The sequence below is a fragment of the Poromitra crassiceps genome (assembly GCF_964638095.1).
Source record: "Poromitra crassiceps genome assembly, chromosome: 2".
In the NCBI taxonomy this organism is placed as follows: domain Eukaryota; kingdom Metazoa; phylum Chordata; class Actinopteri; order Beryciformes; family Melamphaidae; genus Poromitra; species Poromitra crassiceps.
The window spans coordinates 99,488,351-99,512,919 of NC_139624.1; the positions used below are offsets into that span (position 1 = coordinate 99,488,351).

Here is a 24,569-nt window from a genome sequence, read left to right on the forward strand (position 1 = left end):
GTAGAATTCTCAAGTGGCTATACGTTTTTTTTTTTGTTTCTATAAAGAATTTGTAAAATAGCATCGGCTATAATTTGCTATACTTTTTCACAAAAAATGTGTGTCTCGCATAGAGCTGCAATGATTAGTTGATTAACTGATTAGTCGATCGACAGAAAATTAATCGCCAACTATTTTTAGAATCGATTAATCATTTAGACTAATTTGAAAGAAAAATAAATAAAATGATCTGCTTCCAGCTTCTTAATGTGTTTTCTGTTTTTTTTTTAGTCTTCTATGACAGTAAACTGATTACCTTTGGGTTGTGGACTGTTGGTCCGGGCAAAATAAGAAATTTGGGGATGTCATCTTGGGCTTTTGCAACATTTTACAGACCAAAACGACTAAGTGATTAGTCGGGAAAATAATCAACGCATTAATCGATAATGAAAAATCAACTCTACAAATGAGGCCTTGACACCAAAATGGAAAGACAAAGCCAAATGACACAGCAACCAAACCAGACATAGGCTTCGATAAAACCAAACAATTACAATACATTTCTCCTCTAGCTCCTATAAAAGGCCTTCTGTCTTGCTATTGTTTTGGAGTATGTGTTTGCATGTCTGTGCGAGTGTGTGTGTGTGTGTGTGTGTGTGTGTGTGTGTGTGTGTGTGCGTGTGCGTGTGTGTGTGTGTGTGTGTGTGTGTGTGTGTGTCTGTGTGTGTGTGTGTGTGTGTGTGTGTGTGTGCGTGTGTGTGTGCGTGCGTGCGTGTGTGCATGCATTGCTTGTGTGTGCGTGCATGTGTGCGCATGTGAGTGTGTGTGTATGTGTGTGCGTGCGTGCGTGCGTGTGTGTTTTGCAATGCTCAGCCTCTTCCCATCTGGAAGGAGGTGGTGAGATAAGACCCTGGTCTTTATGCTAAGCAACGCGCCGCTCCTCTCTGCCCAGATTGGGCGCTCTGACAACAGTTTATGTAAATAACAAAACAACATCTAAAAACACCGCCGCTCTCAGAGGACAGCGAGGGGGAAGCGGGGATGGCGGTCGGCGCAGGGGAAGCAGCCAGGCTGAGTGTAGTGTGAAATCGGGATGAATCTCGTCTGCCTACACTTACAGTAAAAATTGGAATGTTAAAATTAAGCGGCTCATGAGGTGTTGTGCGGGTAGCTAGGTGTATCGGCACGTCATCGGTATCGGCCGATAAAGGCTTTAAAATGAAATATCGGCCCGAAACAAACATTTCTGCTGATACGGCAGGCTGATAAAATGACGCTTTGATTATGCCAAAATGCTCGACGCTTGACTAAACGCTAGATTAAATGCTCGACTTATTTCCACATGAACCCTGTGGACAGAGGTTACATAATGTATTGGTTTTGCAACTTGTGAAATAGGTCAGATTTTCCCTGTTTGTGGTGACTAATTGTCAGGGTTGTCTCAGGAGAGCATCATCCAAGCCTGTTTAAGTAGGATGAATCTTACAGTTTTGTTGGAAAGAAAATGTTGCATAAATAAATAAATAAATATGGCATGTTTTACATAACCAAAGTTAAAGTAGTTTTCTTTTACCCAGTGAATGTGTACATTTTGAAAAGCATCGTATTTATATCTGCATGATAAGAGTAGGCATAATAATGTGTTAATTCCACTACAGGAGAGACTTGATGGTCTTTGAAATTAGGTGGAAAAAACGTGTGCATATATCCGTATTGGTATTGGCATTCGGCCAAAAGAGTCGAAAAATATCGGCGAGAAACCCAATATCGTGTATCCTCAATTCAGTTTTGTCTACCATGTTGCACTCTCCAGATAAAAAAGCCATGCTTCTCACGATAGCCTACGTAGCCTGAAAATCAATTACGGTAAGTCCTTTTCAGCTGCTGTTAACGATCATTTCAGACGCGAGCAGAGGGAGCGTGCTGATGGGCGCTGCAGCGCTGCCATGGTCCCTCCAGAATACCTGGCAGTCAGGCCAGGCGGGCCCACAGCTGAACAAATACAGAACCACACAGGCAGGAAACACCCGCTCCCACCCGCACCCAACCCTCCATACCTCTACACAGACAGAATACAGTCTGTGGCTAGATTCATGGCTGACACTGAGAGGTTTACATGTGTTACCGTTCTCTTTTGCTTTGAAATAAGGTGGTTGTTATTGTTGGTGTTTTTACCTGTCTGAGCTTTAACTTTGCATTTTTGCAAAGCCATTAAAACATCAATGGCAGTCCTTAAATCAAAAGCTCCATCTATATATTTTGGGAATTTGTTACGCCCTAAGTCTAGGGTTTGGCAAGCAACATAAAACCAGATGGAAACCACAGTTCAAAATACAAAAACCTAGATTTATTTTCAAAATAAAGAATTAGGCGGGTAAATGGGTGATGGAGAACGCTCTATCTAAACGAACAGGAACCTGGCCCAGCAGGCCCGCCGCCCCAGTTAGCTGTTACCTTAAGTTACCTTGCTGTTCCCTACACAGCGAGTGGCGTCTCGATCACAGATGAAACACAGTTATGCCGTTACCTTTTAGTTACCTTACAGAAGCATAAATGCATGAAATAACACAACGAACGTCTGAGAGAGTATTGGTCTCACACTCCAGTACTACTCTGACGCCATCTTTATTTCACGTGACTCTTGTAGGAAGACGTAGCTGCTATGTCGAAGCAATCACCAACAAGCTGCCCCTGGGAATGACAAACTATCAAAGAGCCAACGACGCCGACGACGACGACAAGAGGATAACCCGCAACTCGGAAGTAGAACACGGAAGCGTCATCATCAACCAAACAAATGAATTCACAAAACCAAATACAATAACAATAATAAGAAATAAACAACGGCAGTCGTTAACAGGAATGGAAAAAATGTATGTGAATGTAGATGAAGGATTAGATATTTAATTTCTACTTTTACTTTAGTTCAATTAATTTTCACTTTTACATAATACGGATGCCTAGAAACATTTTCTCCCAACCTGCTAAACAAGAGAAGCTTGAGAAAATAAGCTATTTATTTTTGCCTTTCACATAGTAGATATATTTCTGAGTTATTCCACAATCTTTGTGATCCAAATAGTTCTTTTGGGAGAACGAAGATGAAACAGAGAGAGATGATGGCTTTCCTTTTGCTTTGAGGGCAACTTTACAAACTCTTAAATTGACTCCGATCATTTGAACTAACTCTTCAGTAAAACCACAGACTACAAGAGTGGCAGCTCTGCAAACAGGTTGCGAGTCAATTGCTTATCCCGTAAGAATGTTTTGTTGTTTTAGTGGCTCCATTCACAGCACGAGGGCCCGGGACTCCAGAGTCAACTGTGATGCTGATAATTGACTTGTGACGAATACCTCCGTTTGTTCTGAGTGGTCTCCGGGTGACCGAGGGCCGGCGCTGAGCCGCATGAGAGGCCTGTTTTGTTTTGCTGTGTACCGTGGTCAGGCAATAAAGCTGCAATGAAAGAAGCAGTCTCTTCTCTCGGCCCCAGCCTCCCCCCCCTCCCCCCCCCCAAACTCCCATTAGGCCCGCCCCACACAATGGCGGTGGCAGAGGGGACCAGAGCTCCCATGGAGAGCCTGCTCTTCATGTGTTTATTTAGGCAGGAAGCATCCTCTCTTCTCCCTTCAGTGAGGCTGGAGGTCAGCTGTTTCCAGACCAGAGACAGTCAGGCACACCAAACAAGACTAGCTTTAAGGCGGGTGGGGTACTTCTGCTGGTCCTGGATCAGCGCAGGACATTGGAGGCCCTGCTTTAAGTTGCAACATTACAGAAACTCAGAAGAGGTTTGTCTAATATAATGGCTTCCAGGTAGTGTGGCGGTAGATTCCCTGCCTACCGACATGAGGCTCACAGGTGTTGCCTCCGGCTTGGTCGGGCGTCATCCGTACAGGCACGATTGGCCGTGTCTGCGGGTGGGAAGCTGGATTAAGGGTATGTGTCCTGGTCGCTGCACTAGTGCCTCCTCTGGTCAGTCACGGTGGTGCCTGTTTGGGGGGTTGGCGAAGTGGGGGGAATAGCGTGATCATCACACACTCTACATCCTGCCGGTGAAACCTCTCGCTGTCAGGTGAAAAAGAAAAAGAAGCGGGTGGCGACTGCACGTGTATCGGAGGAAGCATGGTGCTAGTCTACAACTCTCCCCAGATCGGCAGAGGGGGTGGAGCAATGAGTGGAAAACGAAGAGGGGGGGGAAGAAGAGGTTTGTCTTAGTTTCTGCTGTTTCAACTCAAACTGTGTTGAACCTGTTTCAGTTTCACGTCAGACGTGTCAAATGCTGTGCCTTTCTGTGAATATGGGACACTTCCTCAGCAAAGCATGCGCCCACAAGACGCAAGGGACCCCCACCCTCCCCAACCCCCAGGCTTTAATATTGAATGGCATATTGGTACCTTCCCCGCAAGAATTCATAAACTCAACGATTAGCCTCTGTCTGTAATTGCACTCTCCCTTGCCTAATAGGGGAGGTGAGGTAAAGGGGGGGGGGGGGGGTGGGGGGGAACAAAGGACAGTTAATTTGTGATTTCCTCTGCTCATTTGAAGGCAAATTAAGTGTCAAACAGCTAATACAGAGCATATTTCATTTTATGAGCTTTTAATTTAATTCCACCGCCTCATATTGCTGGAGCCCGTTAGCTGCGCTGCTAACGGCCGCTCCTCATCTCAAACAAGGAGCCATAAATAAACATGTTTCAATTAGGCCCTTCACTGTAATAGGATATGATTCTGTTCATTTGCCACATATGGATGGTGGATGTGTCACGGTGGCGGGAGGAAACGTTCTCGGTGTTTTTCTCCGGCCACTGATGCCCAGTGGTGGCGTGCATGGCGAGCGGGGGAAGCTGGCTGGATTGATGGGACTGCCGCAGGGCCAACCCAACTGTAATTACAGGCCGTAATGAGAGGCTGCATGGGGAAGTACCGCAATAATAGTCCCTGTGTACTTAGGCATATCTTTGAGAGGGCTAATAACGATTAATTCTGCTCGCTGAGGAGAACTTGTCTTAAAACAATTCAATATTTCTCCATAAGCCGCCTCCCGTCTACCGTTCCCTGCAGCTACGGCTATGTGCGTCGGCTGCCTTCCATTTGCTCAGGCTACAAGCAAACATGACTGAGGTGGACGGCATCACTTTGAATTCTAGGAGGCTTCTTCTTCCCTGAGAGGGAAGTTTGGCCACATCTCAAATTGCAACACAAAGCCTGGGAAGTATTATCTTTAATTGGCCATCAGGTGGTTTGGATAGTACTGTTTTTGTTTTCTAAATCAAGTTGCTCCTTGTATGAAGACTCAAAACTAGTTGAGATCATCTCTGTATGAGACACACGTAAGTCCACTGCTAACGTTCACGACAGTGAGCTCACAGACTGGATTTAAATAAGGCCGGCCTCTAAACAGCTGTCGAATAATAATGACAAATAGTTTCCCTCAGCGCCGCGTGTCATATTAAACAGCTCTATGCTTAATGGCTTGGATAAATAGGCCATAAGTAGCGTGGCAGAGCACGGCCGTGTCTCCAATGACAGCCAACCGAGAGAGCACAGATAACTGCTGTCCTGCAGCCGAGTGACTGAAGACACCACCTCTCCGTAATTTCTCCCCCCTTAATTCAATTCACCGGCTCTTGTGCTGTCCCCCCCCCCCCCCCGCGCCCCCTCGTCCTGTCTCTCCCTCCCCTAACCTGGGCTCCAGATCCCCCCCCCCCTCGTCCTGTCTCTCCCTCCCCTAACCTGGGCTCCAGATCCCCCCCCCCCCTCCCCCATCATCCTGTCTCTCCCTCCCCTAACCTGGGCTCCAGATTCCCCCCGCCCCCCCCCCCCTCGTCTTGTCTCTCCCTCCCCTAACCTGGACTCCAGATCCCCCCCCCCCTCGTCCTGTCTCTCCCTCCCCTAACCTGGGCTCCAGATCCCCCCCCCCTTCCCCCATCATCCTGTCTCTCCCTCCCCTAACCTGGGCTCCAGATCCCCCCCCCTCCCCCATCGTCCTGTCTCTCCCTCCCCTAACCTGGGCTCCAGTTTCCCCCCCCCCCCCCTCCCCCCTCGTCCTGTCTCTCCCTCCCCTAACCTGGGCTCCAGATCCCCCCCCCCCCTCCCCCATCGTCCTGTCTCTCCCTCCCCTAACCTGGGCTCCAGATCCCCCCCCCTCCCCCATCATCCTGTCTCTCCCTCCCCTAACCTGGGCTCCAGATCTCACCAAAGCGCTCCTGACGGATAACAAGCCGCGCTGTTTGTTCGAGCCGGCTTGTTGTTTGCCGGCGCGTGTTCGCCCCATTATCTCCGCATAAGCTAAATGCTAAATTATATTTGCCATTTTGTTTGCGGTGACACGGGACATCAATCACCTCCCTCATTTTTTTTTATTTCCTCGCCTCTCTCCCTCTTGCCTCCCTCTGCAGCGGGAGACGAGGGTTGAGAGGTGGGGTGGGTCGGAGGGGAGGGGGGGGACATAAAAAATTCATTACGCTTAGTGGCACATCGGCAAGGGAGAGATATGACTCCTGAGGAGGAGAAGGGGGAGTTGATAATGATGAAGAATATCAAACATAATGCGGCCCAAGTAGCTGCCCCATCCAATTTGTCCCCGTCGCGCACTGATCGCTTCCTTGGTGTCTAGCGGGTAAAGGAACCAGCGCCGGCAAGGACGACGGAGCGTCTCCTCACCGTGCATCTCCTCACCGTACATCTCCTCACCATACATCTCCTCACCGTACATCTCCTCACCGTACATCTCCTCACCGTACATCTCCTCACCATACATCTCCTCACCGTACATCTCCTCACCATACATCTCCTCACCGTGCATCTCCTCACCGTACATCTCCTCACCATACATCTCCTCACCGTACATCTCCTCACCGTACATCTCCTCACCGTACATCTCCTCACCATACATCTCCTCACCATGTGTGAGTGTGAGTGTGAGTGTGTGTGTGTGTGTGTGTGTGTGTGTGTGTGTGTGTGTGTGTGTGTGTGTGTGTGTCTGTGTGTGTGTGTGTGTGTGTGTGTGTGTGTGTGTGTGTGTGTGTGTGTGTGTGTGTGTGTGTGTGTGTGTGTGTGTGAGTGAGTGAGCTGACGCAGAAGCTGAGGGAATACACCCTATAAGAGGGCTTTGAAGTTAGCTGCTGACCTGGCCAGCACCACCAGGACAGCTCTAGGGAAAAATTAGACTACTGTACAGGAGTCTCCCCGTGTTAAATCGCTGGCTTGCTGGGGAAGCTAGTTAGTTTGTTAGTTAGTTAGTTAGTTAGTTATACTTTATTGTCCCTGGGGGGAAATTGGTCGTGGGCATGGTACACGATTGCTTTGTATAAAACAATTACATAAATCACATCACAAAGTAGAAGCATTTGACATGGCAGTGCATTTAGGACAACATAACAAGGACCTTTTACAGTAGCTGTGTTTCCATTACAGTTTTTCGCAAAATAATTGCGATATCTCTACAACTTCGACAATGTACAATTGCGACGTGTAGGCGTTTCCATTGAAGTTGAGTTTGGTCTGACGGCGCGCACACCTGAACGCAATTCCCGTTACCAGCAGCTGCCACAGTGATTACGCACGGGGATCTGCCCCATATATCCCGTCCCCAGCATGCTCAAATCCAACCAATGGTCAATGCAAATCACAACATGAAGTTAGAACGCATATAAACGAGCCTGATTAACAATTCAAAAGAAAATGAGTCGCAAAATGTTGCTGGCTGCAGTGAATGCAGTGAGCGCGACAGACAGAGGAAAAAAGGTAGCCTAATACAACTGGTCCGATTTAGAGATGGAGGGGGGAAAAGGCTGATTTGGTTCAATAATCAGAATGTTGTGTATTAATTATAACATTGCACCTGAAACGTGTGTAATGTATTACTCACAGTCACTGTATTCACTTCAGACAGCACCACCAGTGTGTGCTTTTCATCCCCTCATCTCGCCGCTCAAATGCGCGCACAGGCAGCCTGTCACCATGGACCGATTTCTGCCATTAAACATTATCTATTTTGCCCGGCTACACTTTTGCATAACACTCGTCTTTCTGCTAGGTAGCGTTGCTTCAAAGTTTTCCACTTGCTGCGGAGGTTTTGCCACGGCTTATCGAACCGTTTCTCCCTCATTTTCCGCTGCTTTTCCAAAGGAGAAGATGCGTCACATGACGTGCAAATGCGGAAAATGTGTTTCCATTACACTTTTGCGATAAACTGCTATATCGACACGTCTGAAAAACCACCTCATGAGAGCGCAAAAACTTTTTGCGATATTTGGGAGGTTTTTCGAAATTTACGTGTTTCCATTACCCAATTTCTATTGCGATATTTAGATTTTGCGCATTTCTGAGGGTACTGGAAACACGACCACATGGAGGCTGTAAGATCGTGTACGATTCAGCAGCTTAATGGAGGCTGGAACAAAGGATAACTTCAAGCGCTTTGTGCTGCACTTTGGCACCCGGAGTCTTCTGCCTGATGGCAGAATTTCATATCCGGAGCAGGTCTGACTGTGGTCAGTCCTTGCATGGGAGACCATGGTGCTGGAAGGGGTGTTGGAGGACCAGTAGGAGGTGCTCTTCCCTCTGGTCTCGTGAATAATATCCCCATCCCAAATGCCCCAGGGCAGAGACAGGGTCTCCACACCACACAGGTGCCCTGACCACACAGGTGCCCTGACCACACAGGTGCCCTGACCACACAGGTGCCCTGACCACACAGGTGCCCTGACCACACAGGCCTTCCTTCAATCATGGTCATCACCTAATCATCTCTCGATATCTAATTGGCTCTTTCAGGCTTCAACTCTCCACCATGATAGCTCGATGTGTGGTGAGCGTTCTGGCGCAAACTGGCTGCCGTGCATCACCCAGGTGGGTGCTACACATCGGTGGTGCACGTGCACACCCTGATATGTAAAAACGCTCTCAGTGCCTCGAAAAGCACTATATGAATCCAATCAATTATACTTACCACGCTCTCTCAAAAGCCGTGACACCATGTTTTTACCTGCTTCACCTTTGATTGCTTGTGCATGCACTTTGGGGCGGGATGGGTAGTTGTATACATGTATAGTTCATGTGTCAGGAGGAGGTCTGTGTGTGTGTGTGTGTGTGTGTGTGTGTGTGTGTGTGTGTGTGTGTGTGTGTGTGTGTGTGTGTGTGTGTGTGTGTGTGTGTGTGTGTCAGAGAGGTGTAGATGTCAGGGGAGGGCTGCTTCCTTCTCTTGACAGGGCTTGATCACTGCTCTTAAGAGGATCGCTCACGCTCCCAGGCTCCCCCTCGCCCCGCTCTCATTCCCATGCCTCTGACACATGTTCATTTGCGTGTCTCTGACGCGTGGATCATGTTCCGTGCAGACCTTTGATCTGGAGAGGCCAGGAGGTGCAAGCAGGAGGCTCCACGCCCACCGGCGGAACTTCAGCAGCCTGATTCGTATCGCCATCAAGAGAGGGAGACCCGTCGATAGCCGTGATGCAGCACAATCCACCGTGTTCTCAGATGTGATCAGCAAATTTTCGTAAAATGGCCTGTGTGTGTGTGTGTGTGTGTGTGTTTGTGCGTGTGTTTGTGCGTGCGTTTGTGCGTGTGTGTGTGTGTGTGTGTGTGTGTTTGTGCGTGCGTTTGTGCGTGCGTTTGTGCGTGTGTGTGTGTGTGTGTGTGTGTGTGTGTGTGCGTGTGTGTGTGTGTGTGTGTGACCACTTTGTGAGACTCACACATGAAGAGGGGGCACAGGGGAAGGTTCGTAGATGTAGCGTCCCTGGGCATGTCTGTCATCAATGGGCACTGGAGGATGGAACGCAGGGAAGAACTGTGGCGGAGCTGCATTGAGACAGAGGGAGAGAGAGACAGACAGACAGAGAAAGATAGAGAGAGAGAGAGAGAGAGAGAGAGAGAGAGAGAGAGAGAGAGAGAGAGAGAGAGAGAGAGAGAGAATAAATATTAGACATGACTGCACTCACAACCGACATCTTTTTCTAACCCCATCTAGAATGTGTTTCCATGTGCTGGTCAAAATAGCAGCTGTAATGAAAGGCAGCAGTTTTGATGGCTATCTTTCAGCAGACCCGCCCAAATGAGTCCTCGTTAAAGGCACTGAACGAGAAGCTGCACTGCTCCAAAAACCCACGCTGAAGAAGTCGCCTGAAACAGCTCCAGGCCTGATACAACTCAAAATAAACCGTGATAAATAACTGTAAGAAAAGGAGCCAAATGGCATTTTTCTCGCCGCACCAAGCATAATATGGTTTTGTACTAAGGATAACATTAAAGAGCAAGCAGTGAAACAGACAAAATGAGATCAGAAACGTCGTAGATATAGGGCGCAAAAATGTTTTGTCACAACTGGCAGAAAGAATCACCCCCCCCCCCAGATAAACCATTAAAACATTTGCATAATATCAGCTTCCAAGCCTTTTCATATGCTGCCACTAGATTCACATATTTATGCTCCTATCCTCTAACAACCTCAACTGCACTCGTCTCCTCTGAGGTACAACCTCCTTCAAACTGGGCCTGGAATTTGCTTTGGTAACTGAGCTCCCTGGCCTGGCCTGGCCTGTGCAGCCATTGTTGGACAAGTTGCAACACGGGCCACCCATTAGTGTGAATGTTGCTCCATGCTAACCTGAGGGTCGGGTTGTGAAACTGAAATGGGTTAAAACTTGCACAGACCTACAGACTCACAGCACATACAGAGTATCACACGTAAACACACATATAGCTATGATAGTGTGCACACACACACACACACACACACACACACACACACACACACACACACACACACACACACACACACACACACACATTCTCACACATTACCTGAGGCTAGTACAGAGAGAAAAACACACTTGGCAATGGGCGTGAACACACACACATGTACAATCTCCCACACCTCATAAGGACGCTAATCCACAAGGCAACCTTTTGAGCAACTCTGAGAGCATCAGCATCATCCAATGCTTTATTTGCATAGGAACATGTCATTGCCGCCTTATTGGCGCCTGCATAGTGCAGTGGTAGATTCCCTACCTACCAACAGGTCACAGGTTCGTGCCCCGGGCCGTGTTACCACTGACTGGCTTGGTCGGACGTCCATACAGGCATGATTGGCTGTGTCCGTGCGGTGGGAAGTCAGATTATAGGCAAGCGCGTCGATTTGCATAGGGACCGTCGTGACAAGTCACAACCAACATTTCAGGATGTCCAATTGTCCCTACCAACTTTTAAGCAACCTTATTTGCATTATCTTTGGAGTGCAGTTATATAGGTCATTTAGATTGTCTTCCCATATTTTGCAAGGATAGAATTGACCCGACCATTATTGAGTGAAATTAGTTTGCATTATGTTCAAAATTACATTTACCCCTGTTTTTCACAACTGAATGGGCCAGTCAAATTTTTTCCCCCCAAACTCACTTTGATTGGCTCATTTGGCTGATGACCAAACAAACGCCCACCCACACACACAGTTTTCCGGGTTATAGAAATCACGCGCAGCAGACAGACCCTCCTGGAGAAGAGACTAACGTTAGCGACAAATCTGGAGACTTTTTCTGACATGGGATTAACATTACCAGCAAGCAGCAGTGATGCAGCAGTGCAGCAGTGCAAGCAACAGCAAGCAGGCAAGTCCCGCTAGCATCGATGCTAATTTAGCAAAGTACAGCGCGCAGCTGAAGCACATGGCTATAATATGGATGTTAACGTCCATATTAAGTAGCCATGTGCTTGCGCGATGACAACAGTGTATTGGCGATGTCAAATGGTGGCGATTGACATCTGACTGAAGATCGTGCAACTCTTAGGAGGAAGAAATGTAGGATGTATGATGTGTGGGATTCAGTAGCAATTTTTTCTTTCCAAACCGGGTGTTTGTGAAAGAACATGATTAGATGGCTAAACCTACAGTTTGTGTTTGTTAGTTACAATTATGCTGACAGGAGAGCTGAGCAGGTGGTGACATGAAAGTTATTGCGAAAAGGAGAAGATACTGAATAATGACATCACAACAGTATAATCCTAATGTTGATTTAAAATGAGATATTCGTCTAAATATGGCTAAAAAAGGTAAAACAAAAACCTCAAATTTTTTTCGACGGCGCCCTTGCGGGCACCACCGAAACAGTCTCCCCTCATGCTGTCCTCGACCCTACCAACTTTGAGACCAAAACAACGCCCTTGATTATAGGTATGGGAGACACCTCGGCATTCCGAAATGTCGGCACTCCGAAATACCGGCATTCCGACAAAATTGAGATCTGTCTCGCCATTGCGAAAGAACCCTAACCCGGGGGACCGGCTGGAGCTAACCTCTCCCAGCCCCCACATCTAAACCTAACCTCCCCCAGACCCTAACCCTAAACCTAACCTCTCCCAGCCCCCACGTCTAAACCTAACCTCCCCCAGACCCTAACCCTAAACCTAACCTCTCCCACCCCCCACGCCTAAGCCTAACCTCCCCCAGAACCTAACCCTAAACCTAACCTCTCGGCGAAACATTTTTTGGAGATAAAAAGGGCCGCCTCTCCGAAAGCATAGAAGTCAATGATCGGAATGCCGACACTTCGGAATGGCGAGATGACCCCTAGGTATGTGTCCTGGTCGCTGCAGTGGTGCCTCCTCTGGTCGTTTGGGGTGCCTGTTCGTGGGGAAGGGGAACTGGTGATCCGCCCACGTGCTACGTCCTGCCTGTGAAACTCCTCGCTGTCAGGTGAAAAGAAGCAGCTGGCGACTTCACGTGTATCGGAGGAAGCATGTGCTCGTCTACAACTCTCCCCCAGATAGGCAGAGGGGGTGGAGCAACGACCGGGCCCGCTTGGCAGGGCAAGTGGGGGGAAACCCAAAAAGAAAATGAACATCTCATTGCCATGAAACATGTCTCACTTTGTTGCCTGTTGCTGAGAGCCTCACTTTGTTGCCTGTTGCTGAGAGCCTCACTTTGTTGCCTGTTGCTGAGAGCCTCACTTTGTTGCCTGTTGCTGAGAGTCTCACTTTGTTGCCTGTTGCTGAGAGTCTCACTTTGTTGCCTGTTGCTGAGAGTCTCACTTTGTTGCCTGTTGCTGAGAGTCTCACTTTGTTGCCTGTTGCTGAGAGTCTCACTTTGTTGCCTGTTGCTGAGAGTCTCACTTTGTTGCCTGTTGCTGAGAGCCTCACTTTGTTGCCTGTTGCTGAGAGCCTCGCTTTGTTGCCTGTTGCTGAGAGTCTCACTTTGTTGCCTGTTGCTGAGTCTCACTTTGTTGCCTGTTGCTGAGAGTCTCACTTTGTTGCCTGTTGGTGAGAGTCTCACTTTGTTGCCTGTTGCTGAGAGTCTCACTTCGTTGCCTGTTGCTGAGAGCCTCACTTGGTTGCCTGTTGCTGAGAGTCTCACTTCGTTGCCTGTTGCCAGCTGCTGCACTGCCCAGAAAATAAATAGCTTGTGTATCAGCACCCTGAGGCACAAACATGTGTCAACATGGGCATACGTGCATGCAGACAAGAAGTCTCTGAGCAGACGTGACCTGTGAAGGCTGAGCAGACGTGCGACCTGTGAAGGCTGCAGGGATGTTGTTCTTTAGCCTCTGAACATCTGGCACCGGGTGCCAAGGTGTGGAGGGCCGCTTGCCAGACAGAGACGTGCTCAACTGCTCGACCGGTGCTGCTCCACGCCGACACACAGCTGCACCGTGGGCCCGACACAGCGGCGTGATAATCACGTCCGGTTAGCTCATCACTCATTCATTCCGATGATCACTACCAGCTTGACCAAGGCCCACGCATGGCTCCAATCAATCAGGTATTGTTTCTCTCGCTGCAGCATTGGCCTACTACAAGTGGCCAATGGTGTGGCCATAAATGACTGTAGGTTCAACTTCATATCTTGATGATGTTGATTCCCCTTTCCAAAGGACACTTTGAACTGTTAACTCTAAATAGAGCAATCTGAGAGCACACTAGAGTAACAGCAATGCAGTGCGATGTGTTGGAAGGTAGGAGTAAGAGAACTTCATGAAAGGCCCTCGCACAGCTCTCAGGAACCATTGGGGGGATTTGGTCTTGTTTTCACCACAGCAGAGATAAGTGGTGAACGCCTCCTCCTGCATGCAGCTCTGGCAGTGTATCTGACCCCTCTGTCTCTGTGTGTTTGATAGCTTCCTCCACGATGACTCAGTTTTGGCCCAGCTCACCTCGCCTGAGTCCAGAGAGGGGGATTCGAGGGCAGGATCTGCTATCAGTTTTGTTTACTCTCCAAGTCTCCACAGCTCCACTGCTGGGCAGCCGGCCCTGGGCTGTCAAGAGTCTGGAATGAATGAATGAACCCTCAGGTTTGCCACAGCCTCGCTACTTTTTATGCTAGGAAAAATCATACTTAAGGGGCCATTCACATCCAGAAGGCTAACTATAAAGATACCTATGGACTTATAACGATGCAGTGTTGCTCAAGCATTCACACTACCATGGTATCTGTGAACGTTCCTCAGCAACTGCAGCCAGCTACTGAATTCTCTCAGTCACCATGCTTGTTTCCTACAACTTTCATTTGATTGGTTGAAAGTGTTTTCTCTGCATCCAAGAGCACATGAGAGCTCAAACCAAAAATGAGTAGCAGTTTTGGATGTTTTTATAGTTATCATTGTAGTAGTATATTATACATATATATATATTAGTAGTCTATTGATTGAAATGTTTTCACAGTTACAGTTGTCTTCATAGTTAGCGTTCTAGGTGTGAATGCAGAATGAGCCTCTCCACACAGCCTTGCCTAGCCCTTTTTCCTTGTTCCTTCCTCAGTCTCCCCCCCCCTCCCTCCTCCCCTCGCTGCAGCGGCCCGTGCCTCCTCATCGTGGCAAACTGTTCCGCAGAGGTTTATTTGAATCCGACTCAGAAGTTTACTTTACCACGGCCCTATCTAAATAGAGCCTGCCACCTCTTTTACACCAGCGCGGCTCTCCATTAGCAAGGCAAACAGCCCCGTGTCACTAGAGGGAAATGTATACAGTCTCAAAGAACAGAGAGGGGGAGAGAGAGTCCATCCTGCAATCTATCTCCATGTGTTTCCTGTAGGGACTCCTTACTGTTTACTCCAGGAGTAAATTGCCCCGGCTCTTCTGGATATTCCGAGGTATTCTCGTCCTATAATACAGAGTACAGCTGGAGGGTATATAGGAAGCCTACGCACACCCCGCAGCTTACACCTTCACGCTGTGGCGGCAACAGCACAGCCCCAGAATTCCTAAGGAACGCGTAATCATGATGGTTTTGCCCCTGCTGTATGCTAAACCACCATTGGCAAAATGTGAGGGATTAAACAAATCATGTGCCAAATGTGAATTCCAATAATTCACCAAACATGGGATATCGAAGTTTACAAAATGAAAGAGTTAATGTGTCTTCTTTGGCATGCGACTTTGGCTTGTGAGGGGAAATCTTTTGAAATATGTCAATGGTTTTTCACAGCTCTCTCTGCCAATTCATCAGCACTTCAGAACACTTCTGAAATATTTTAATGACCCCCGAGTTAACTTTTCAGAGCAGCACTATTCATTTTTGGTTTAATTTTTCCCCCTTTTTCTTTTAGAAGGGATGGAAGTCATTAAGACATGATTACAAATGGGTCTTAATGAAAGGGCAATTAGAGGCAAACTTTGACCAGGCTCATTAATTCTAATTCAACACAAACATACCAGGCTCAGGACCAAAAGCCAGCTTCCCTTTCATTAAAAAGAGGATAGTAATTGCCTTGTCCTTTATTGGACACTTGAATAATTTCAATAGGGGGGGGGGGGGGGGGGGATAAAGCCTAAAGCACATCATTTGCAATATCCTTATTGGTTAATCTCCTTTCATAATGTAAGTTCCACCACAGAGGATCTTCATTGTAGGCTAATTTGGGGCGTATTTGATGCCATACATACGGTGCTTTTGGGAGAACTTGAGCTGTGACTCGCAAATCTGCAGTGGTGTAATGTAACAAAGTAATAATACTTCGTTATACGAGGAATCAGCGTGACGTCACAACAACAAATCACCGCAAAACACCTGGAACCGCGCAAGTTAACTAGTATGAGTTGTGCCAAACAAACGTTAATATCTCAAAAAATATACATCACTTATATTTTGACATTCTGAGTGAGAGCAGAAGTAGCTCAAGATTTTGATGTATAATATATGCATGTCATGTTAAAGTTGTGTGAGCTGTCACAGTTTTTAATATGTACACCGCACAGCTGGGGCTAGAGTGAGCACTCCATGGCTCGCTCCATAGGGTCCCATTGCTGGTTTCCAGCCGGAAACGAGGTTTGTTTACCAAAATGCTGCTCGGCTGATCCCTCGTATAGTACTTAAGTATTTTTGGGGAGTATCTGTACTTTAGTTGAATACAGTATTTCTATTTGTGTCAACTTTCACTTTTACTCCACTACATTTCCTAACTAAAATGGATACATTTACTCCATTACATTTCCCCTAAGCATCTTCGTTACTTACTACGAAATAAAATCTGAATTTGGTAGCCTGCAAGCAAGCAAGCAGGTTTGGCGAGTCAGTGCGCCTATTGCTTGCAAGTTACGTTAACCACGATCCACACTCCATTCCAGTTGGTGGAGGTAATGTACCATAACGTTGTTTGCCAACTGCTATCAAACTCAAGAAGAAGATTTCCACTCAAGGTCAGGCATGTCAGGTGGACATGAACATGAGTAGAATTGATGATGACTGCTTGCTTTTTTTACTTGTACTTTTACTTGCAATACTTAAGTACATTTAATATCAGAAAATGATTGTTGGTACTTAAGTACAGCAAATATCAGATAGGCCTACAGTACCTACTTTCAGACTTTTACTCAAGTAATATCCTAATAGGCAACTATAACTTCGACCAAAGTCATTTTCTGGTAAGATATCTGTACTTTTACTCAAGTATGGCTTTCAGCTGCGCTTCATGCACCACTGCAAATTTGAGTTGAGTTTTGACAATACACAAACAACTTCTCTTCTTCCCCTTTTGTTGTCAAGTCAGCATTTGTGAGTTTATTGTCTTGACGGCCAGACCTGGGCTCCTCCTGTGCCGTGGCGAGGGTTCAGTGACTGCGCTCTCATGGCGTGTCATCCGCAGCCCAGAGGACGAACAGTCTTCCATAAACACACTGCACTTCTCATCGATGCTTCGCTGCCAGAGCACAAAAGAGCCAGTGACAGATTGTCATAAGCGACTAAGGCGGAGTGAGAAAAGGGCTGCTGGGGCCTGCTCCAGAGGGTTTGTGAATGGCTAATGTGGAACATATGAAGCCTGTGCCTGCGCCGTCCGTGCGCTGCGACTGCCAGACTTCATTACGCCACCTCTCTCTCCCGCTCATGATCTCAGCGCTCAGGCACGCTCGTCTGCAGCGAGGTCCCGGAGCCACGCCGTCACCGCGGGGAGAGCAGCGCGCCGCGGAGTGTGTGAAAGATGCTCCAGACTCTGTGTTTGTGTACACGCGCGTGCGTGCGTGTGTGTGTGTGTGTGTGTGTGTGAAAGATGCTCAAGACTGTGTTTGTGTATGCGCGGTGTGTGTGTGTGTGTGTGTGTGTGTGTGTGTGTGTGTGTGTGTGTGTGTGTGTGTGTGTGTGCAATGTGCCTGTGGCTTGTGTTGCACCTTTTCTGAGTAAATGCATGCCAGACTCTGCTGTTTGAATGTATATTTGCATCACTGTGAATACATGCATGAAAGTCATGCTAAAGAAAAAAATCCACCCCAAAACACCTTAACACGTTGAGTGCCAATGACGAGATATCTCGGCTTACATAATCCAACCGTTGAGTGCCATAGACGAGATATCTCGGCTTACATCTTTTTCAGTGGTTTCCACTAGCTGGCGCCCTTGGGCAATATGTGAATGTGGATCCGACCTCTCCCGCTGCCCCGGAAGTACTCTAACAAAGATTTCTATATAAGGAAGGCGGGATCGTTTGATCGGCGTGGGTTGAGTAGGTAAGTTGAGACAGACAGAGAGAGACAGCATTAGTAGCGATTTATAGATAGAGAATTTCAGCAATTTAGCAATTTAGAGTCAGATTTAGAGCGAGTTGGTTAGCGTAGTTGATTTAGTTTGTTAGTTGTTAGTACAGTAGTAGTGTTTAGTATAGTCTTTATAGTAGACTTAGTTTAGATACTTAGTTAGCGGGTAGTTACAGTTAGTGTTCATTGTAGTTAGCTTAGCACATTTAGCGTTAGCGTCAGTTCATTTTAGTATTTAGCCTTTATTCTAGTTCAGTTTATTCTAGTTCAGTTTGATCGAGTTGGTAGCCGGTAGATTAGCCTTATTTCAGTTCAGTTTGATCTAGTCGTAGCAGTAGTTGTTTTATTTCAGTTTAGTTGGGAGCGGGTGGCGTGTTTGTGCCATGCCGGCCAAACGCAAGCGGTCTTCGGCGGCCACACGCAAGCGATCGGCCGATCAGAGATCACTGCTGGATTTCTTTTCTGTCCGAAACGAGCTTGTGCCGGAGACCGATTCCGAGGTCTCGGATGATGAACGGGGTGAGCCCATGCATGTCGCGGCTGCGGCTGCAGGGCTGACTGAGTCCGAGTCGAGTGACCTCACGTCTTCTCCAGATGCTGAGGACTCTGAAGATGAGTGGGCCCCATCCAGGAGCGAAGCTCCAGAGAGCAGTGGTAAGACGATGTTTGAGATGACTTGTGTAACTTGTGTAAATGTAATTACTATGACTATACAAAAGCCAGCAGTCAGTCAATTCATTTTACTGAATTTCAGACTCTGAAGATGAGCCTACTGTAGCCAGCTGTAGCGGTACAACATCTGGTGCCACAGCCACTGGTGCCAGGAAAATGGGTAAGATCACACTTCAGAATCAGGTTTATTTTCACATCACAGGTTCCAGCCAGCATTCAGTACCACACATATAAAAAACACTATTTTATGGTAATTATGTATTTCTATAATTTGCAGATTGTGGCAGTGGAGCTGGAAGTGGGAAACGGCCTGCAGGTCCAGGCTGGTGTGACGTTGACTGGGAGCCAACCCACATCCCCTTCACAGCAGAACCGGGTCCTCATAGTGGTGGTGCTGCTGCTAAACCAGTTGACTTCTTCCAGCTCTTCCTGGACGATGAGCTGCTCCAGGCCATTGTAGTCCAAACTAACTTGTATGCACACCAGTGCATCAGTCAGGTCAGTGAGGCTCTGCCACATTCAAGGCTTGGGAGGTGGAAGGACACTACAGTGGCAGAACTCAAGAGCTTCTTGGGACTATACTTCCTCACTGGGATCGTCCAGAAGCCTAAACTGGCCATGTACTGGTCCACAAATGAACTGACTGCTACCCCCCACTTCAACAAAACCATGTCTCGCAACCGCTTTCAACTGCTAACACGATTCCTCCATTTCAGTAACAATTTTGATGTTGATGGTGCAGACAAGTTGTTCAAGGTCCGGCCAGTTTTGAACGACCTGTTAGAAAAGTTCAGAGCCATGTTCACACCGAGTCAAAACATCAGTATTGATGAGGGGATGCTCCTGTGGCGTGGGCGGTTGGCCTTCAAAGTGTACAACCCACAGAAACCCATAAAGTATGGGATAAAGTCCTACATCCTCTGTGACTCCCAGACAGGTTACTGCTACAGCATGAAGCCGTACTGTGGTGAGCGGTCCACCCTAGGCGAGACGGTGGAGTTCCTCCTCGGGGACTTGGCAGGGCAGGGTTACCACCTATACATGGACAACTACTATAACTCTGTTTCAATGTGTGCACAGCTGCTGGAGTGTCAGACCCATGTCTGTGGCACTCTGAGGAGGAACAGGGGCGAGCCACCTGCTACCATGGTCACCAACCACACCGTGAAGCTGGGGGAAACGGTCATGCGCCACAATGGTGGCACCATGGTTCTGGCCTGGCGAGATAAAAGAATCGTGAAAATGGTTTCCACTCTGCACGACGACACGATGGAGACAGTGCAGGTCAGGCAGAAAGGCAGCAGAGAGAGGGTCCCACACACAAAACCCAAGTGTGTTGTAGACTACAACAAGTACATGAATGGGGTCGACAGATTGGACCAGAACATCGCGTACTATCCGTTTGCCAGGAAGACATCCAGGTGGCCCTTCAAATTTGTCATGTACATGTTTCAGATCTCTTTTTATAACGCCTTTGTTCTGTACAAAGCTAAACACCCAGCTAAACGCCAGAGAAAGTGTAAAACATTGCTGGATTTCATCCTGAGTGTTGTCGGTGCATGGACCAGACCTGTGGTGGGGGGTGGCGGGGAGGAGGTGGGGGCTGGCGGGGAGGAGGTGGGGGCTGGCGGGGAGGAGGTGGGGGGTGGCGGGGAGGATGTGGGGGCTGGCGGGGAGGAGGTGGGGGGTGGCGGGGAGGAGGTGGGGGCGGGGGGCAGTGACCAACCTGCAACCATGCCCCGGCGACCATACCTGGACCCTCAATGCAGGCTGGAGGTCAATCTAGCGGGCCATGTAATGGTCCTCATACCAGCCACACCCAAAAAAGATGCCCCAACGAGGAGGTGTAGCGTTTGTGCAAAGAAAGATCTTAGAAGAGAGACACGCTACATGTGTGTCAAATGTAGGGTCGCATTACACAGGGGTAGCTGCTATGAGGAGTACCACTCAGACAAGAACCTTGCTCAGCGGCGCTGGCGCTGAGTAGGCATGGGTCGTAAAAAAAAAAAACCTGCCAGGGATTGTTTTTGCTCTTTGTTTGATTGTTTGCTAGCTAGCAGGAATACATAAAAAGTACCTGCCGATTTTCATGTAACTTTGTGGATGGGTGTAACATGGGCCAAGGAAGTACCCATTACATTTTGGAGCAGTTCTGGATTCGGTGTACGAGCCCAAACCGGTTTGATCACTAACCGAAAAAACCTATATAAAAAAAAAAACTATAAAAAAAAAAAAAGCTGAGTGACCTGTGGTCTGCTCTTGTTTTGTATTTATTTTGACATTTATTTATTTTATTATTGTATTATTCCTCCATTATTGAAAACAACTATTGTTCAGATGTCTGATGTCTCACTGATGCCAAAAATAAATGGTTAAAGTGACTGTTCTGCCTGTTTGATTGAATTTCACAAAACTGCATTTTTCTCAGCTTTCCTTCTCAGACGCTGAAACCATGCTGTATTCAACGGCTAATATCTACATAACTACTAACTCTACAAACTAACTCTTTTAGACAGAGAAAGCACACATTCTATTAGTTCTTTTTAGATGATTGGTGTTCACGAAGTCCTAACAGAAAATAATCCTCGGCTCTTGTAAAATGAGCCAGAATCCTCAAAAACCCCCCTGGCACAACTATACCTACAGCATTGAAAAAACGGCTGGCACTCAATGTGTTAAGCAAGGTTAATGGAAAAATGAATGGCGGATGAAATCCCATGAAGAGAGAGAGGGGGTGACTTTGGCACCCCTTTGGCACTCAGACCTGAGCCTACTAAATATTTAATGAACCACTCATGATTGTCAAAACTGTTTTTTATTTTCAAAAATGTCAATGTCATGTAACATGTTCTTTACTTCAGTGGTGCAATGCTTGTTTGAGCTAAAAATCCACAGCAGAAGCTTTTTCTATTAATTAATAAAGCCTTAGATTTAGAATCAGGGGAGACAATGCAACATTTCACTCACATAAAAAAAAAAAAAAAAAAAAAAAAACATTTTTTTTTTTTCTTTTCGAATTTCGATTAAAAGTCGACTTTGGCCAGCGAATTTCGAATAGTGTTTTTGCTAGAAATGCCCATCCCTAGCCATCACTGATAACACCCCGATGCTCACAAATGAGTTGGCCAGCTATTGCCTATATTTATATATATTTATATAGCCCTACGCCCAGCTTTGATTTAAAGCAACAAGTGCATGCCCCTTCTCTGGTGGTTGTCAAAAGGAATTCTGGGAAATGGAAGAAATCAACTTCACTGAAAGAGAAGTCGATGAGACAGGTTGAGGGAAAATGGATTCACCAACAAAGTAAATTGAAACTTTAGCGCAAAAGAACTCCTGGAATGCACTGAACATCACAAATCGATGATATGTAACAGTGTAAGAGTAGCTGAGGAGGGACCTTTGAGTCAACATACATGTAGAATGGCATATCAGCATGCAGGCACGACTGTGTGTACATGTGCATGTAGTGTATGAGTTGGGGTGTGTGACCCTGGAGAGCAAGGACCCATCTGAAACATCTTCCCTCTGGTGTAGCAGCAACAGGCAATGGAGCCACAGCCACACCCATAGACTGTAGAAAGAGATGGACGTAGTGCAGTGCTCCTCAACCTGTGGTACGGGTCGGGTACCACTGGTGGTAAGCGGAGCTCCCTCCCTCTTATACTTTCATATTGTGGTCATTTCTGAGGTGGTACTTGGTGTAAAAAGTTTCAGAACCACTAACGTAGTGTATGTGATCTCACCCCTCCCGTTTTGAAGCCTCCAGTTTGGCATTTATGCCGCTGCCATCTTGATTATTTGGAGCAAGAAGTGACATTCATTTGTACGAGAAGAGCTGCCGCCCCGCCTGCTATTGGTCCGTGTGATTGGCGAGCTGCGCGAACACTGAACAGGCGACCTGTAAAATCACGTCCAAAACATTGTGGTTTTTATCGTCTATTTCACTCTAAACGGATGAGTTATATCAAAATTCACTTCCCCGTTGCCATGAAAGGTGAAATTAGCTCTAGAGACCAAAACCGTTTTTTGTACCATGCCGTAAACCCAACTGTAAAGTCGGGCATTTTAACATGGGGGGTGAATGGGGAATGACTCCCTTTTGGAGCTCCCTCCCTCAAGTGGCCATTGAAGGAACTACAGTTTTTTGTACTTCCGCATTGGCCTCCATATTCAAAACCGTAAATTGGGGCTTGGGATGAAGCCATTGCGGCAGTCACCTGTGCCTGTGGTTGGCTGAGCAGCCCCATGCAGGCTCTGTCAGCATCAGAAGAAGAGCTTCGGAGGCCCCCCGCTCCCTTCCCCGCTGATCAAACCCTTCACGCCCCATCTCTCAGGATGTTTGCTTATACTGGAGACCTCAAGCTGTTTGGACATGTAAATAACACTTTCGCCGACTGTTTAGCTAAGCTCAGTGGGAGTTGCTGTTGACTTTTGGAGCGCTTTGCTTAATTACGGGTCCCATATTGTTTCAGGTCTTAATGGCCTAATTACCGCTGTATAAATTTGCCTAATGTTCTCGCTGTGCTGCGCTTTCTCTACTGTACGAAGGAAGGGGCCTGGGCAGCAGAACAGAAGACAGAGAGTCGGATAAAAACAGGCCTTTTTCGCAGCAGAGACCGACAGCAAGAGAGAGAGGGGGAGAAAGCGAGCGGAGAGGTTAAATAACAGAAGCATGGTTTAGCATCGCCTTGCCAGTCTCCCTGCCATTCATCATATATATATATATATATATATATATATATATATATATATATACGCCAGGCTGGCAGATCACGTTCTGCTCTTCCTCTGCAATCAATGGATATATTTTCTCTCTTCCGCTGTATTCTGTCCCACTTTCTCTCTCTCCCTCTCTCTCTCTCTCCCTCTCTCCCTCTCTCTCTCTCTCTCTCTCTCTCTCTCTCTCACTCTCTCTCTCTCTCTCTCTCTCTTATTTTCTCTCATACTCTTATACACACGTTTTTTTTCCTGTGGGGAAAATGGGGGAAAAGAACGAGGGAAAAGAGAGAATAGGTGCTAAAGAGAAAAACGGCAACTATGCATGATAACACACTCTCTCTGTTCAACTGCATTCCATCGCTACTTACTGTCAAAAGTAATTTGTTAGTCTAGACTGAACAAGTCAGTTAGTGCCCATCCTTCATACTTCTACATGCCTATGCATGTTGTCATTTATATAGCTGAATATACAAGCAAGCTAATTATCTCTTTGTTGCAACGTTACCAGTCAAGTATAGGAAAATTTGACATTGTACTAAAAGAATGGACCACGAGTTTTACGATATTTATAGAAATCCCCCAAACGGTGATACACAAAGATTCTCCATCCTAAAAAGCTCAAATTTTCACTCGTGGAAATCCCATGCCAAATGCATTTCCCTTTGCAGGCCATAGATCGGAACACATTTAAGAAGGTCTGCTTTCAGCAGGCAGGAGTCAGGAAAGCAAAATGTTGAAGATCAAGATGTATGGTCCAAGTAGCTCGCAGTTACCTCCTTTACCCCCCTCCCTTCCCCATAAGTCACACAAATATCTTAATGGAACTCCAGCATCTGCAAGACATTTCCCAAGCTGAGTCAATCTTAACAAATTGCACGCCAGGGCAGGGACCCTCGCGTTGCTAGAGAGTGGAGCTAAGCACGCACCGCTCCTCCCGGGGCCCCCAGCCCCAGCGGCCCCACAGCTATGCCCCCTACTCTCCCACCTCCCTCCCCCCCCGCCTTCCTTTCCTCCCTGTATCCCAGCATGGATCAGGGAGTGAAGGTTATTTCACAAGGCCTCTGCGGAGCGCCAATCTATCTCCTACATTTGGTGAATTTCTCCAGATTGGGATAAGCTGGGGGAGCAGAACAAAGCGCTGTGCGTTGGCCCTCTCTCCCCCCTCGCTCCAGCACCCCCACCCCCCTCTCCCCCCCCCACCCGGCTGGGGAGAGATTTACACAGCAGTTTAGTAGCTGAAA

The 24,569-nt window shown here is 47.3% G+C and overlaps 1 protein-coding gene across 1 annotated transcript in view; it reads right to left on the reverse strand.

Annotated features, from left to right (window-relative positions):
- Positions 1 to 24,569, reverse strand: part of gli3 (GLI family zinc finger 3) — a 180,169-nt gene that overhangs the window by 77,792 nt on the left and 77,808 nt on the right. Inside the window, exon 4 of the mRNA XM_083632157.1 lies at positions 9,673 to 9,778. Coding sequence (XP_083488283.1) covers positions 9,673 to 9,778 — 106 coding nt within the window. The remainder of the gene's footprint in view (positions 1 to 9,672; positions 9,779 to 24,569) is intronic.